We start from the raw sequence: 16,863 nt of genomic DNA on the forward strand, positions 1-16,863 counted from the left end.
TAATCACAAGGCAATTCGAAAGCTTTATAAGGAAGAAGCAAAAGCATCATCAAAATTGGAGAAAAGGTAAGGATAATAAATATTTTAAAGGATCTTCTAATTTGGTTTGTTATGAATGTAGGAAGCCCGGACACGAGAAAGCTGATTGCCCTACACTTAAGACGCAAACAAGCAAGGAAAAGAGTGAGGAGAAATCAAAGTTTAGAAAGGACAAAAGGAGACTTCAAAAGGCATTTTTGGCGGATTCTGCATCTGATTCATCGGAGACTGAACCAGAAGATGAAACAACAAACTTGTGCTTAATGGCAGATGATCATCTTGATCAAGAAGAGGTATGTGAACTTTTCTACGATCAACTCCTTTAAGTTTCTAAAAAAAAATCATGCATCATATAGGAAACTTAAAAAAATACATGCTAGCTTGAAATTGGAATTTTTGAATTTACAAAACGAGCATGGAATTTTGACTAAAGATCACTCAACAATTGATTCAAATCATATAGATCTATTTGATGAATTTGATGAGTTAAATAAAAAGTATTGTGAATTAATTGAAGAGCATGATTCACTAAAAACTTCACACACCTCAGTTGAATCTGATTTTAAGAAATCTAACAAAATGGAGAAAATTTTGAGGGTTGAGATTGATATATTAAAACGTACAAACTTGAGGATTAAAGATGAACTGGATTCACTTAAGAAAAATCAGATGACACCAACACTTGATCAAAATCCAAAACCTAGGAAGAGGCATTATAACTCAAACCATTTAAGAAATCCTTTTTTCAGGTGTTAGAAGATTTTCATGTGGCATGCTAGGACATATCTCACACACTTGCACTGTTCACTACAGTACACATTGGGTGTGGAGAACCAAGGTGCATGATTCATAGCATACCACACATGCATTGTATTCTACTTTTCATAAGAAGGGACCCAAACCTATTTGGGTTCCTATATATGACATTTGATAATTTTGTAGGTGGACTCTCACAAAAGGCCTCGTGAGAGTATGTGGTACCTGGACAGCGGATGCTCTCGACATATGACTGGTGATACCAATCAATTTATTTTGCTGGAGTCCAGGACTGGAGGCAAGGTTACTCTTGAAGACAGCACCATCAGGAAGGTGGTAGGCTCAGGTATAATTGGTAATTTCAAGAACCTTATGATTGAAAATATTTTACTTGTAGATGGATTAAAACACAACCTGCTCAGCATTAGTCAACTCTATGACAAGGGCTTCATCGTATAATTCTTTACAAATTTCTGCATTATAAGCTTAAGTAACAACACTATTTTGCAGGGAAAGATGATCAACAACGTGTACATGCTTGATTTAAATAACATAGAATGCGCTGCATCATTTTGCTTAAAAATTGTTGTTGATGATTTATGGTTATGGCACCGGAGATTATGTCATGCAAGTATGAAAACCCTTAGGAAAGTAACCCAAAAAGACCTAGTTAGAGGTGTCCCCAAACTCAAGTTTTCAAAAGACCACCTTTGTGATGCCTGCCAACTAGGAAAGCAAGTCCACTCCACTTTTCACCCCATTAAGGACATTAGCACCTTTTGAAGTCCTTTACATGGATTTGTTGGACCCATAGCACTACTAGCTTGGGAGGAAAAGTCTATGGTTTTGTGATTGTTGATGACTACTCGATGTTCACTTGGACTAGATTTCTTTCACATAAAAATGAGTCTTTTGAGGAGTTTAAAACATTTTCTACTTGGATTCAGAAAAAGCTAGGTTGTGAGATCTTGGCAATCCATATTCACCATGGGGGAGAGCTTTAGAATGAATGGTTTGGAGATTTTTGTGAGGACAAGGGGATTAGCCACAATTTCTCAGCTCCTAGGACCCCTCAGCAGAACGGGGTAGCTGAAAGGAAGAACCAGACCTTGGTGGATGTCGCTAGAGCCATGCTTGCTGAGAATTCACTTCCAAAATACTTTTGGGCTGAAAGTAATAAAGCATGTAAACAATAAAGTAATACAATATAAAAGCCAATATAATAGTTTTATGGAGAAATTAGTAAATCGGTATGCGTGTCTAATTAATAAAGTTGATGTTGTATTAGTACATATTAATCAGTAAAAAAATTATATAAAATAATATAATCGAAGTATTAGTAAGAACTATCAGAATCATATCAATACAATAAAATCATATAAATGTGCTCATTATCATTGCAACGAATCAATAGTATTAAATAGTATCAGTGTCCATATTAGTAACAATAATAGTTTAGTGTCACCGGTAAAACTAGTGGAAGTAACAGTAAATCCGTACAATAATAGTAAATCAATATAACAATTATTGCACGTTAAAAAAATGAATCAATAACATACATTTCAGTAATCAGACTAAACAGGTAAGAAGTTCTGATTTAGACTTTTTTTTAGTAGTAAGTTAGTTGTTATTAACCATTGTCTTAATAAATAAAATTGTCATTCTTTGCCCGTTAGTACAGTAATAACTCCTTATAACTCTGAATCAGTATATCATATGAATTAATAGAGGGTAACACCCAACCATAATATTTAAAAGAAAGCCTATTGACCCAATATCCTATACATGTTAGTCAATCTCTGGCCAAAGTTAGTGAAACCAGCTTTTATTTATCTTCGTATATATTATTATCACATTATTATAATAGTAAATAGTGACCAACTATTACTCAATCATACATCCATTTTTAACTTCAATACATATATTAATAGTATGCTTAAATAAAATATATAGTTAGTTATTCAGTATAAATCATACAAAATTTAATAAATTTAATTTTACTAACTAAATTAAATAATATTATAGCAAAAATACTCATTGACTACATTTATCACATACAAAAAATAATACGATAAAAATTTTCTAAAAATTAAGATATTATAATTTTTTCAAGTTTTAATCAAATTAAAATGCATAAAATATAAAAATACATAAATTCTTGAAATCATAACTACGATAATGATTCTTTACAATGAGACGAGCAAATATCTCAATATGACTAACTAGCAAAAATTACTCCATCACATCTAATTCTTAACTTTTCTTTTATCTCTCCTCACTTTTTTCTCTTTATTTCTCTTACAGGGCCATGTTAAGATGAATTTGAATGAAATGGATTTTTAGATAAGTTATATATGGATTAGGATATTTAGGAATAAAATAATATAATATATAAATGTAATGATGCAATTATTTAATTTTAGCAAAGGATCAATATAAATTTTTTATATTTTCAAATATGGAGCTTAACAAATTATAGAAAGATATTCATAAAATAACCCATATTTTTTAGAAAATTTTGGTGAAATCAGTTTACAAAATGGACTCCTAATAGTCCCAAAACTCCCCACTTGTACCGACATATGTCAATTTCTTATGGATTTATACCAATGCCAAAAAATTAGAAAAAAAAGTAGTGTAATTAAAAAAAATACAATATCTATGTTTTGGTGAAGACGGTTAATGATTTGGATTTATAATGAGTCATGAAAAAATTTATTTTATTGAGTCAAAATATGGGTTATTACATTCTGTGCCATAAAGCATTGCAGGTCTCCCTACCATCTTATAAAATGTTCCCTTGAGTTTGAGGGGTACTATTCTATCACACAATATTCCTATGTATTCCTCCACTTCAACCATCTCAACTTGAAGTTCACTAATAATTTCCCACTATTTTACCATCACTTTGAACAATATACCAGAGATATCTAAAATGTGTAATCATTTTACTGACTTGATCGCCTTAAATTAAAATCCCCCCATAAGTCCTATTCCTACTAAAATTACACTCCATGTATTCAACTTTAGATCTACTCAAACAAAAACCTTTAGACTCGAAGGTTGACTTTCATAATTCAATTTCTCTTTCAACTCTCTTTAGTCTTATCAACAAGAAGAATATCATCTGCAAAAAATATACACCATGGTACATTCTCAAGCAAATGTCTACAGAGTTTACTAATCTTTAAAATTTTAATGAATGATTGTCTTCATTTAGGCTCCGTTTGGGACGATTTTCTTTCTATTTTTTAAAGCAATTTTTTAGTATAAAAAATAATTTTTTTTACTAAAAAGCTGCTTTAAGAAGCAGAAAGAAAGTCGTCCCAAACGAAACCTTAACCTCTTCATCCTATTTAGCAAAACAAAAACGTACAATTACGAACATGCAGTTCTTAACTTCTATGATGATAAAAATCATTTTTTAGACAAGCAATTTCGAAGTTACTAGCAAGCATTCATGTCACACATTATTCAAATTAAAGCTGCATTAGGAGTTTATTCAAATAGTTTTATTATTTTCAAACAAACTATAAATTTATATTTAGTTATATAAATAAATATATAAATAATATTAACTATTAAATATATAAATTCAAGAAATTTCGTAATATTATGTAAGTACGTACCCTAAATTATTTCCATTGAATTTATACATGCCAACCTGCTTCCGACTTTTCCAGGCACCTGGCCGGCGGCTGGCCCTGAAGCCCAATGCAGTGGAACGCCCCGGACGTTCCCGACCCGGCCCGCGTTCACGCCCAGCTAATCAAATCCAGCAGCACCGGCGGCGCCCCCACCGCCGCAGAAGCTAGGTTCTATTACAACCAACTCATCGCCCTCTACTCTCGTTCGCCTTCCACCATTCCCGATGCCCTCCGTCTCTTCCACCACCTTCCAGTCTCGCCCAACGCCGCATCCTGGACTTCCGCCATCTCAGCCCTCTCCTCCGCCATCCGCGCGGCCGCCGAGTCCGCCGCCCTCGACCAAACCCGCCTCATCCACGCCCACACCGTCGTCAACGGCCTCAATCCCAACTCTATCGTCGGAACCGCTTTACTCGACGCATACGGCAAGGCCGGACTCGTTCCCGACGCGCGCCAAGCGTTCGACGAATTGTCCTGCGCTGGAAAAGCCAACCTCGTGTCATGGAACGCCTTGCTTTCAGCCTACGCCCAGCAAGGCGATGCCACGTCCGCCAAGCAACTGTTCGACGAAATGCTCCAACGAAATCTCGCTCCCGACGAATACACTTTCCTCGCCATCCTCACCGCTTACAGCAACTCCGGTTTGATGGACGAAACACAGAATTGGTTGAACGAGATGCGTACGCTTTATAGCGTGGAACCAGGGATTGAGCATTACTCGTGCTTGCTGGGAGCAATGTCGCGAGCTGGGCGGCTCGACGAGGCTGAGCGCTTCGTGTTGGAAATGCCGTTCGAGCCCGACGCCGCTGTGTGGCGGACGCTCCTCTCAGCCTGCATGGTTCACAGAAACGCCGACATCGGTCGGAGAGCGGCGGGGCGCCTACTGGAGTTAGACCCGCAAGACGACTCAGCCTACGTTATGCTAGCCAAAATCTATTCTTTCGTCGGGAGAAAGGGGGAAATGGCAAAGATGTGGACGACGATGAGGGATCACGGGGTGCGGAAGGAGGGAGGGAGGAGCTGGATTGAGGTAGCCGGCGGGGTGCACGTTTTCATCGCCGGCGATCGGCAGCACGAGAGGTCGTCGGAGATATATGCAAAAGTTCGGGAATTGGAGATGGAAACGGGGAAATTGGGGTATGTGGAGAAGGGAGGGGAGGGGGTATGGGAGCACAGCGAGAGGTTGGCGGTGGCAATGGGGCTGATTAGCAATGGCGGAGGCACGGCAGCGGACGGACAGCCCGCGTTGAGAGTGATAAAGAATTTGAGAATTTGCGGGGATTGCCATGAGTTCTTCAAGTACGTGAGTAGGATAATTGGGAGAGATATTGTGGTTAGGGACGTCAACAGGTATCATAGGTTTGAGGAAGGGGCTTGTAGCTGCAAGGATTGTTGGTGAAACTTTCGGAAATTCCACTCCATTTGGTGGTTTATGATAGGCATGGGTTTGTTTTTTTTTTTTTTACATGGGTTTTTTTTTTTTTTGAATATATTTAGGCTGATTAGGGCAAACTCAGATTCATCATGCACGTAAGCAACGAATTTGAAATCTCTTGATTGATAGTCAAAACTCTCAACTAACAGATCAATGTTAGCTATATGCATGGGTTAATTGTAATTTTCAAATTTTTTTTTTTTTTGAAATTTGGTGATTGTTGTAGTTCCACCTAAAAATTATTTGGCAAGCAATTTAAGGAAAAAAGGGTTATTTGAATAAAATTATATGTGGTTTGATTACTTTAGTCTTTTGATTTAAATGACAATTTTTTTTTAAAAAGGTAAGTAGGAATATTGATTTATCCTATTTTACAAACAAGAGTAAAATAAAAAAGACCTTTTGTAGAGTACTCTAAGTTTATTGTTTTGATATAGCTCATCTTGATATGCTGGTTGAAAATTTAGGCTATCAATTAAGAAGTCTTAGGTTCGAATCTTTGTATATGTAATGTGTGTGTGAAAGTTTGATTAATTGGCCTAAATGTTAAAAAAAAAAAAAATTCTGAAAACTATTACCATTTTTTTTAGCATAAAATTTAGTATAATGTCATTCTAGAATTTATATTCATCATAAATAGACATTATAAACCATAGACCAAGCATGTATGGCCGAATTATGTCAAGAGTTTTTTCAAGAGTTAAAAATTTTAATGTATTTTATTTTCATAAGTGTGAGATATGTTATAGAAAATACATTTGAATAACTTTTTTTGTTGTAATTTTAAAACGAGTTTGATTGTATTCACTGAAAGGATAATCTTGTTGGCTTCCTCCTATGAGGCTACTTTAATGAGCATACATGAGCCATAATGTGATAAGTTTGCTTTGATGATAACAATATATAACTGCTGACAGTAATATTTTAGTAAAGTGATAACCAAGTTACTATAATGCAAGGATCATAATGATAAAAGTACTTACTTTAAGAACGTTAGTGATGATTTTTTATCACTTAAAAATAGCTTTTCAGTACAAATTTTTTATTGAAAACAGTAAAAAAATATTGACAAAAAATTATCTCAAATACAACCTCAATGAACAAAGAAGAAGATAAAGAGATAGAACTAAGGCTTCGTTAGGGACGGCTTTTTTACTGTTTCTCAAAACAGTATTTTTGTATAAAATTTTTAATTTTTATATTAAAAATTTACTTTAAGAAGCAATACAAAAATCATCCCAAATGAATCCTAAGTCTAAGCAAAAAGTAGGACAAGTATCTCTCTCTAAGATATAACGAACACAATAAAAAACATACAGGAGAAATAAGCAATCTAATCCTACCAGATCAACTCGAGCAACATGAAGTAATGAACACGTATATTTTTCTTTCTCCATTTTCACTTCTCATCTGAATAGGACTAAAATCAGGAAAAAAAAATTGTTATACAACCTGCTATGTCACATCATGAGATTAGAATACAAGATCTACAAATAGCTAACTTTTATACAAAATTACAGCTACATGTTCGAAATAGATTCACCTCATCTCAAAAAAGAAAGGGCTTCCATTTGGTTGCAAAATGATAGGGGACATTTGTTTTAAATTTCTGGCAAAGAGTCAAAAATGGAAGAAACAGCTTCGGCTGGCATTGATCCGATGGCTTCAGAAATTCTTAGAGCCATGAATGATTTATATGTTGCTAGATCAGCATTCTCCATCAGCAACTGCGCCCTGCGGCGCAAAGGAACGGCAACTTCCATCAACTGCCGCCATGCATTTTCGGTTTCATGGACTTTGAGAAGTGCTTCTGCTTTGGCCTCCTCTTTTGCCTTGGCTGGACAAGAACGGATAAATCATAATTAAGTTAGAACTTTACCACTACAAAAATTTAAAATAAATTTTAAGAGATTTCTTGGGCATTAATCGATTAAGATGAAAATATTTTGTCATCCTACATGGCAAAAGGATAAAATTAGAACGAGATAGTGTAAGAGTGTCATCTCACTATTTTCGTGGAGTAAAGTAACCAGAGCATTCGAGTCATTATCCTACTACACTTTCGAGTAGGACCATATATATAAAACTTAGACTGGAATATATGTTATATTCCTTGAGGCGGGCCTCAACCAAGCTGAGAAATAAGCCTCATTAAAAAAATTTTCGCTGAAATTGCGCTAAGGCAAGCCTCAAGGCAAGTCTCATATTGCGCAATTTTAAACAATATAAATTAGAACTCATTTCCCCATTAAATTTACACTGGAAAAAAAAAATTGAGAAACAACAGTAAATGCCTCCACTTCAGCTTCATTCAAAAAAATAAAACGCCTCTAATCCCTTTCATTACAACAACATCAAGCTTTTATCCCACAACGTGAGGTCAACTACATGAATCCCTTTTTCTCTATTGTGTCTTGTTTAGAATCAAATTCTCATTTAAATTTAATAAAAATAATAATTTTTTAATATTTTCTAACTACATTTTTTAGTTCTACCTCTAACTTTCATTAATGCAAACAAAATACCTAGCAAATAAAAAAAAAAGTGTGATAAAGAAGATAGCACATTCATTTATTGGTTGAATTGTATCGCTACACCAATACATGTAAAACACATAATAGAACTCGGTAGCAATCAAGGAGCTCCAAAAAAAGGGTGTTTTCATACCCTGTGTAACAATAAGCTAGCAACAGTTCAAATACATATTGCTTAAATAAGAATTAAAAAGAAATGAGGATGCTCAGGTGGATGAGAGGCTTTACCCTTATTAGAGATAGGATACGAAATGAGCATATACGTGAAAAAGTTGAGGTAGCTCCAGTAGAAGATAATATTAGAGAGAGTCGCCTTAGATGGTTTGGTCACATAAAACTTCGGCCTTCCGATGACCCGGTTAGGAAAGTAGATGTATTAGATTTGACTTATGTTAAGAAATGTAGAGGCAGACCTAAAAAGACTTGGTTAGAAAATATTAGAAATGATATTTCTTTATTAGATTTAAACGAGAATTTAACTTTTAATAAGACACAATAGAGAAAAAGAATTCCTGTAGCCGACCCCACGTAGTGGTATAAAGGCTTGATATTATTGTTGCTGTTGTTGTTGTAAGCATTAAAAAGAAAGTTAGGTAATCATGACAGATTTAAAGCAGATATAAAAATCAAAATGATTATGGCTTTCAGGTAAATAGAACTTTTCCAGAACAACACTATCCCACCATACCATACATGGTTCTACTAAATGATAAAACTTCAAATGTATAATTTAACAGAGGATCATTTTCAAACATAAACTAAATAAAATCATTACACACCTTACCTAGCACGGCTTGTTAAGGTTCAACAAGATTTGGTTAAAGTTCAATTAGATTTGATTCGGTTAATCCACTTAGGAGCAAGTTCAACGGGGAATCACAAATTAGTAAGAATATGATAATTGCTGAAATGACAATACGCAAGTTTAGAAGAGGGGTTAGTTAAACAATAAATAAACAATTTATGGCAATATAAACTAGCATTAAACATTTAAAAAAAGTTAAGAAATACATACAATCAAACCCCCAGGCAGGTTTTCCTCTCCCGACATGGCTTCGCATTCTCTTGAAAGATCTCCTCTTTCGAAGAACTTGTCTTTGCATCAATTGTGGTTTCCTCAGAGATAAACCCTGCTTATTAGAAAGTCTAAGTTATATTTTGGTTGACAAACTGCCAAAATAGAAGCATTAGGTCATAAAAAGCAGTTCAAATGAAGTAAACACGGACTTTCACTAAAACCAGTTTAACTGAAACAAAAGATATTTTCACGCACAAATGTTTTCAAAGCTTTTAATGGAACAAGATATGAGTACAAAACTACTGTAACCGCACATCCAAAGGCGCATGAACAAACCTATGATGCATCGACACTTCTCCTCAAAGAGGCGTGCATTGTCCGGCATGTATCAGACACGCCTCTGACACGTGTCGGACATGCCGAAAACGTATCTAATTAAAAAATATTAAATGCAAATTAAACACGCATGTCTTAATTATTTTTTGAATTTTTTTAAAATATAATTTCTTGTAATTCAAATTTTTACTTATTTAAAATATAAAAACTAAATTTCTTATTTCATATCCATAACACAAAATCAATCATCCGCACTCAATTCCCCATTCAACAAATACTCTCATTTTCATTTCTCTTTGAAGGGTCGTGACTTTGGTTCACAACAATGCATGATATCATCTCAACATTGACATTTCACATCATTACAACATCAACATTTCAAATCATCTCAATATCAAAGTCTAACACTATCTTGACATTGATGCTTGTCGCTAGCAATTTCTAGACCCACAACTTAACAGCTCTATCTTTATCCAATGTCTTCTTAACATCGATGACCAATGCCCTCTCAACATTGACGACAAACACTCTATTGACATTGACATCAGATACTTACTGCATAACATTAATGCCCGAGTCTCAACAACATTGTTGTCTCAACTCTCGATGCCTGATACACGACATTGACGTTCGACTCTCAACATCATAATATTATTCATTTTAAGCACAAATTCTACTTAAATGACTTGTTATTTCAAAATTATTTTTAATACTATACTTGTTCAATTTTTAAATATTGTTTTTAAAATATAAAAATTATAATATCGTGTTCAACCAATGTCCATGCCCTATATTTTTAATAATTGATGTGTCTCGTGTCCGTGTCATGTTGTATCTGTGTCGTCGTGTCCCTGTATGTGCATCATAACGACAAATAGAAGACACCTGAGAGGAATGCACAATACCATTGTAATTACTCATTCCTTCTTATAACTTATAGGAGATCTAGAACTACAAATAGCCAATTAGCAATAAGCTTTAGCGAATTTAACAGCGTAAAATCAAGTGCTGCACACCACCAACCAACTGGCAACGTAAACAACCAGTTTGGGAACTAGCTACAAAAATATCGTGCTTAAAGATGGGAGGCAGTTTTTTTGGAGAGTTATGAGAACTGAATACCCTTTTCAGAGATCACTGAGCACCATCATATTTGTTAATGGAAAATGGTGCCACAACACAAAGGCCTGCCAGCAGCTATAGAGCAGACGCATGGCACAGAATGTGATAGTAAAAAGATGCTAATCATTAAAATAATAACCAATATATTATTAACTCAACAATTTATAAAAAACAAGTCCTAAAAACAAAAAAAGGTCACATAACTATAGCATAAGTTTGTTCAGCATGTATGACGATTATATGTCATATGAGACAATTTTCAAATAAATCAAACCAACTTCTTTTACCTATAATCCAACAATAAACACAACAAATGAAATATAAACTACCTAAATTTGAAGGAAACATTTTTCCTTTGTGATACCAACCACCACATTTCAAACATATGACAACAAACAAAAACAACTGAACTAAAACTACAATTTTAAAGAAATTCAACATTGAAGGATCAATGAAAAAACAAGGTAAAATGGTTCTGGCTGGAGAAAAAAAAGTGCCATGTCTAAAGCAAATCATTATGGTAAGGTGGCTAGAGAGATTATTTCAAAAACTAAAGCAACAACTCAGAGGAAAGGATACTCTCCCACACATATTTTCTTTAAATTATTTTTCCTCAAGCAACTTAGAAAAACAACGAAAAGTAAAAGTAGCCTAATCAATAGAAAGTGCTCAAAGAAAAGGACGAGACACCATCAAACTTTAATAAGAAAAAAGCAACTTCGTTGAAGCTTAAAAAAAAAAAAAATTACCATTGCATCCCACATCACCAAAAGAATGGCAAGGAAAAATACCAATACATCATATGCGTGATGTGCCATGCAAACATAACCCATGCCATCCTGCATATTTGTGCTGCATCACTAATGGGGCCAAGGGTACACTGCATGATAACTTGAACCATAGTGGTTGGAATTTTTTTCTATTGAAAAGTATGCAGATCACAAGGGTGATAACAATCTAATTTTAGGCTTATCCAATACCAATGCAAAATCAGATCAAATATGAAAAAGCAAGCTCAAAGTCAGACCGTGACTCAAATAGGTTTGATTTTGATCCAGCTTAAACTCATATTTGCTCAATTTTGACTCATCTGAAAATCACTTATTTCTTTTTTTAGAATTGATTTCATGTATGTTTGTATGTACATGCTATTTATATGAATCAGCATAAAAATCAAACTGAGCTAAAACTTTGCCCTATGGATCAGCTTGTTTGGATTGATTTGAGCTCGATATGGGCAAAAATTGATACAATCTTTGAGTTAAAATCTAGCTAAACATGCAACCAATCCCTGTTCCAAAACATCTACGACATGCCAAGACTCAATGCTATCACTTCTTCACAGTTTATTTAGTTTTTTCCGCTAATTAATATCCCATATTGTGCTACACATTTCTAGCATTGTTATGATATGGAGCTTTAGTATCTACCATAACAGAATATAATTGAATGTCAATTAAGCTCCTTACATTTAGTAACACATAGATACTGTTCCACAACATATAATGCATGTGATATATTATTATAAAAACTGTGCTTCATATTGCATTATGCATGTCATTATTTGACTATAAAATAATGAAATTATGTTATAGCCACCTATTAGACATCTAGGACATTATGTTAGACCATAACATATCACATATGAATGACAATGTGAAAAGTTATAACCTATTTATTAAATATAAGTGTAGTAAAATTAGGTCTAACGTCATGAAAATAATGCTACAAGATAATAGGTGGTTATAACATAAATTGTAACAAAATAATAAAAACCATGTCTTGTCTTTTATGATTTTAAAACATGGTTACAACATAACAATCAAGGCAAAGCAAATAGGTGGAATGAGAAACCATATTTCTTTTATATTCGTCAAAACAAATCAATCAGTTATTCTACTTTTTAGCCTTGGACGAGAAAAAAAATAAAAAAACTACCAACAGCACCACACATAATCAACACAAAATTAAAAGGAACAATAGCCTGAGCAATAAGAATTAACATACATTCAGTCCCTAGATCTATTTAAACAGGGAAAAATTAGCGCCACTGCATGAAATAGTTTTTTTAAGAATCATCTATCCAAACAAGCATATGTTGCAAAAAAATCAGATGGAGAGAGTAAAGCATAAAATGATTACAGAGAATCATCATTAGCAGCAGCATCTATGAACGATAACAGTTTGATTAACCCATTCATCCCACGAATTACAGGAAATGGAGGGGTATGTGTGCTTTGATGCGTAAGCTAATTAAAATAAGAAAGCATGTATTGCTTTATCAATTTGGTTGCAAAAAAGACAATAATTTAGTCAAACACTACAACAAAATTATAATTTGTATGCAAGAAGCAATACAACAATGAGAAAATGTGTAGGGAGAAAAGTCCAATTAAAACACTTCTAACTTCCAGATAGAAGATGAACCTATTACACAATCAAGAACCTGAACATGGATGATGATACAGATCTGTAGAGCAAAAAGAGCATATTCATCATTCTTACCTGGAACACCCTGACCAATGGAGCACGTTTTTGTTTCCTCTTCTTTAACCAGTAATCATAGATATCAGCAACAGTATCTTTAGCCCCTAATTCCTCCTGATTATTTGGTTCTCTTTCAAAGGATATTATATCAGAAGAACTAAAATATTCATTCTTTTCAAATGTGAATATCATTCTTTCAAAGGCGTTTTCCAATAGATAAGATGAGGTACCGTTCTGTTTAATTGAGCAGCTAGAATTGTGTTGTTTCAACCACTCCTCATCGCCTGAATCCATATCATAATAGGGAACTTCACTCACAGTAGCTCGCAATATTTCATCATCATGTTTCATATGGATATACTGTTCAGGGCGCTCAAAACTTGATACGATGTCATCCTCATAAGCAGGAACATCCCTAAAAACTGGAATAGGTATAACCTTTACAGAAGGATCCTCTTTGGGATGGTTGTTGCGCTGACGACATTCTGCATGAAGCTCCTTAAAAGTTAGCCAGTCCCACTTTTCAGAGAACTCAAGCCTCCAGCCATCCTCACCAATCCACATATATGCATGATTAAAACGGTTAAGAGTATACTTTATATCCTGAGGCCTGTGAAGGTACCTTAAATTGCTTCCAATCTTCACTGCCAAGCACCATTCACCGGAACTAGACAATTCCAACAAAACTTCTGCTCCTTCTTCTCTCCAGCATCTATCACCAGCGGTAACCAAGATATTTGCATTGCATTGAACTGAATTGATGTTCTGCTTGATATCAGACAGAACTGCCTTTATTTCCTTCATCTGCTCACCATGGCTCTTTTTACCAACTTCCATGAGTTTCAAATGGGATCCAGATGAAGTAGAGATAACTTTATCATTATAAGAAATAAATGGCTGATCCAAAGTTTTAAGATGTTTCACATGAAGAGGATCCTCTAGAGATCGATCCCCATTCTCACTACAGCACAACCTGCTGTTGCAGTCCACAGAAGAAAAATTGTTAGATCTTGATTGTCTCAAGAAGCTCCTCCTCCTCTGAAGTTTCCTTAGCTTAGAACTACGCACTGTGCCTGTACTTTGTGCAAAAACTATACAAGATTTACCAGCACTGGGTGCGTTCCTATTTACAGCAGGACTTGCAGAAACAGAAATCGAAGTTCCTGAAAAAACTGAATCCACAGGAACATGAGAAACAGTATCATCGGACTGAATATCCTGAATTAATTTGTTCAATCCTGTCAGAAATGTTGAAAGAGCAAGAGGGAGATAATGAGAACCAAGAAGAGAGGCCAAATGCAAGCTCATAAAATAGGAAGGAAGGGCATTGAAATTTAGAGATATTAGGGGAAAAAATTCCCTTGTGTTGTAAATCTTGCAAGTCCCAAAATTATAAATTGAACTCCCAAGAAGAAATTTCTGAAAATAAAAAAGATACAACATTAGAAATGTAATAATAAGTGGTAGAACTAAAAGAAACAATTCACTGAGCATGAAGGAGATAAAAAAAACTTACGCTATTGCGATCCGCCAGTGGCAAGAAATGGATGCCATGCCGTGGAAAAGTACTGTTCATTGGTTGAGAGAGAAGAAATGAAGTGAAGTACTGTAGACTCATCCTTGCCCTCCTCATCCAGCTGATTACAGAAATAAGAAATCTCCGAAACCTGAGCAAAATGTCATCACGTGAAAATTCTAAAAGCACAACTAGCACTAGTGGATCACAAAAACTAGTCCAACGTTCACTTTCACTAATGTCGATGGTATCCAGGAAGTTCCTATTGAACTCTCTGATCTGCAGACGACCGTGTCTTACTCCTGCTCTGAATAAATCTTCAGTCTCTCCAAACTGATCACCCCTTAATTTACCAACACCATTCATCACTTCTGATTTCTTCTTCTTGGGATTCCTATAAAATACAACCCTGAATCTTGGATCATTATCTTCCACCCCGCAATTGGAAGAAGATGGGTCCAAACCAACCGGACCAATTGACGGAATCCTCTGACGTTTTCGGCTATAAACATTCTCAAACATCTTTCCTTTCCCCTGCAACTCCGGTCCAGCCATCTCATCCCCATCTGAGTCGAACACAACTCCCGCGCTTAATCCACTCTCCGCTTTATCACTCCTTTCCAACCATCGTATACCAGCCAATTCGCCAGAGTCGTAGTCTCCAGCCTTATCCAACGGCTCAGACAGATGCAGCTGCTTCCCTGATCGGAGGACTCTTGTGGAATAATTTCCTTTCACAGACTGCTTGTCCGTGATAGCCTTTCTAGGCACAAATACCCTAGTCGAGGATTTCCTTGCGACCGTCAGCATCTTCGCACCTGCCGGCATCGGCAAGGGGAAAACTCTCGACCCAATTTCTTCAACCGCTTCTGTTGAGGCCTCCCCCTTTCCTTCCTTACCGTGCTTCTTAACGATCCGTCGCCTCTCATATGTCATATGCTGCTTCATCGTTCAAAGGCTTCATCTCCACAGCATAGAACAGGAGGAAGCAAAAAAGACAAAGCAGTAAAGATACTACTGAATATTTCTACGAACTAACAAGAGGAAGGGGAAAGGGAAGAAGCATAAGAGTATCAAGCCCTGCGCTCTGGTTTAAGCTCGAAGATTCCGACCTTCATCGTTGGGGTAAAGCTCCCGGCGGGAAGGAGGAGGAGGCTACGGAGTTTGATCCAGGACGGGTAGAAAGATGAAACCATGGGGGTGGAAGAGGCCTTAAGAGGCGCTTCGATGAAGAAAGGAATGGAAGTTCGATGCGACGGATTTTGAGAAGATGGCGAATGCAGAGCAGGCCCCGGAAACGGAGAAGCGGCGGATGGTTTAAAAGAAGTGGAAAATTCGAGAGTAGGGTTTTGCATTTTCGATTTCGAAAAATTAATAAATATAAATATATTCTATTAAGAAAATAGGTTTGAAGCGGGTTGAAGATGATATTTTTTTCATAATTTTTAGGCACCAGTGAAATTTCTTAAGAAATTGACACCTAATGATACAAGTGGGAGTTTTTGGACAATTAGATTTTTGTTTTGCAAACCGATTTCACCATAAATTTTTAAATAAAATAAGTTATTTTATGAATTTTTTTATAATACTGGAAATCCCTAAAAGGATTTCTATAATTTTATATTTTAAAAAATGATTATAATATTATTATTTTATATTAAAAAAATCTAAAAGCATTATAACTGTTATAAATGCCATTTCATGCCTTTTGTCCATTCGGCTTAACAGAGGGATTTTTTAGGGAATTAGATGAAAGAGATGAGAGAGGAGGAAATTTGGATTTTCACATCTGTAGAGTGATTTTCGTCCATAGGCCCAATGGGGAAATTTTCTTATCTAGAAGCAGGTTACATTTTGCCTATTTCGGATTTCAATAATTTTATGTTTTTTTTTTTATATTTTTTCAATGAAATTTGTATTTTTGTTACCAAAAAAAGATGATAACTTTGTTTTGATAAAGCTTTCACTTAGTA

At 35.2% G+C, this 16,863-nt stretch overlaps 2 protein-coding genes across 4 annotated transcripts; one reads left to right on the forward strand and one right to left on the reverse strand.

Annotated features, from left to right (window-relative positions):
• Positions 1-4,509: 4,509 nt before the first annotated feature.
• Positions 4,510-5,863, forward strand: LOC110112740 (pentatricopeptide repeat-containing protein At4g02750-like). Its single transcript, XM_020845052.2, has one exon. The coding sequence runs from the start codon at positions 4,510-4,512 to the stop codon at positions 5,839-5,841; it is 1,332 nt and encodes a 443-aa protein (XP_020700711.1). The 3' UTR covers positions 5,842-5,863.
• A 1,376-nt stretch (positions 5,864-7,239) lies between these two features.
• Positions 7,240-16,239, reverse strand: LOC110112738. Of its 3 annotated transcripts, XM_028693402.1 has the most exons (5): positions 14,891-16,239; positions 13,393-14,793; positions 9,427-9,541; positions 9,191-9,315; positions 7,579-7,714 (listed from the first exon to the last, which is right to left on the reverse strand). In XM_028693402.1, exons 1-4 carry the CDS (start codon positions 15,836-15,838, stop codon positions 9,230-9,232), a joined length of 2,550 nt encoding a protein of 849 aa, XP_028549235.1. In that variant the 5' UTR covers positions 15,839-16,239; the 3' UTR covers positions 7,579-7,714; positions 9,191-9,229. The 3 variants fall into 3 exon arrangements, with proteins under 3 accessions (XP_020700708.1, XP_028549235.1, XP_020700710.1); XM_020845049.2 differs by lacking the exon at positions 9,191-9,315 and having other exon boundaries at positions 7,240-7,714; positions 14,891-16,237; XM_020845051.2 differs by lacking the exons at positions 7,579-7,714; positions 9,191-9,315 and adding an exon at positions 8,760-8,824 and having other exon boundaries at positions 14,891-16,238.
• Positions 16,240-16,863: the final 624 nt, after the last annotated feature.

The sequence above is a fragment of the Dendrobium catenatum genome, unplaced genomic scaffold, assembly GCF_001605985.2.
Source record: "Dendrobium catenatum unplaced genomic scaffold, ASM160598v2 fragScaff_scaffold_35, whole genome shotgun sequence".
Taxonomy (NCBI): domain Eukaryota; kingdom Viridiplantae; phylum Streptophyta; class Magnoliopsida; order Asparagales; family Orchidaceae; genus Dendrobium; species Dendrobium catenatum.

Coding starts and splice junctions, on each gene's coding strand:
- LOC110112740 (XM_020845052.2), top strand. CDS start 4,510: ATGCAGTGGAACGCCCCGGACGTTCCCGACCCGGCCCGCGTTCACGCC.
- LOC110112738 (XM_020845049.2), bottom strand. CDS start 15,838: ATGAAGCAGCATATGACATATGAGAGGCGACGGATCGTTAAGAAGCAC. Junction 14,794..14,890: donor CACTGGCGGATCGCAATAGC/GTAAGTTTTTTT, acceptor TTTTATTTTCAG/AAATTTCTTCTTGGGAGTTC. Junction 7,715..9,426: donor ACCTGCCTGGGGGTTTGATT/GTATGTATTTCT, acceptor GTTCTTGTCCAG/CCAAGGCAAAAGAGGAGGCC.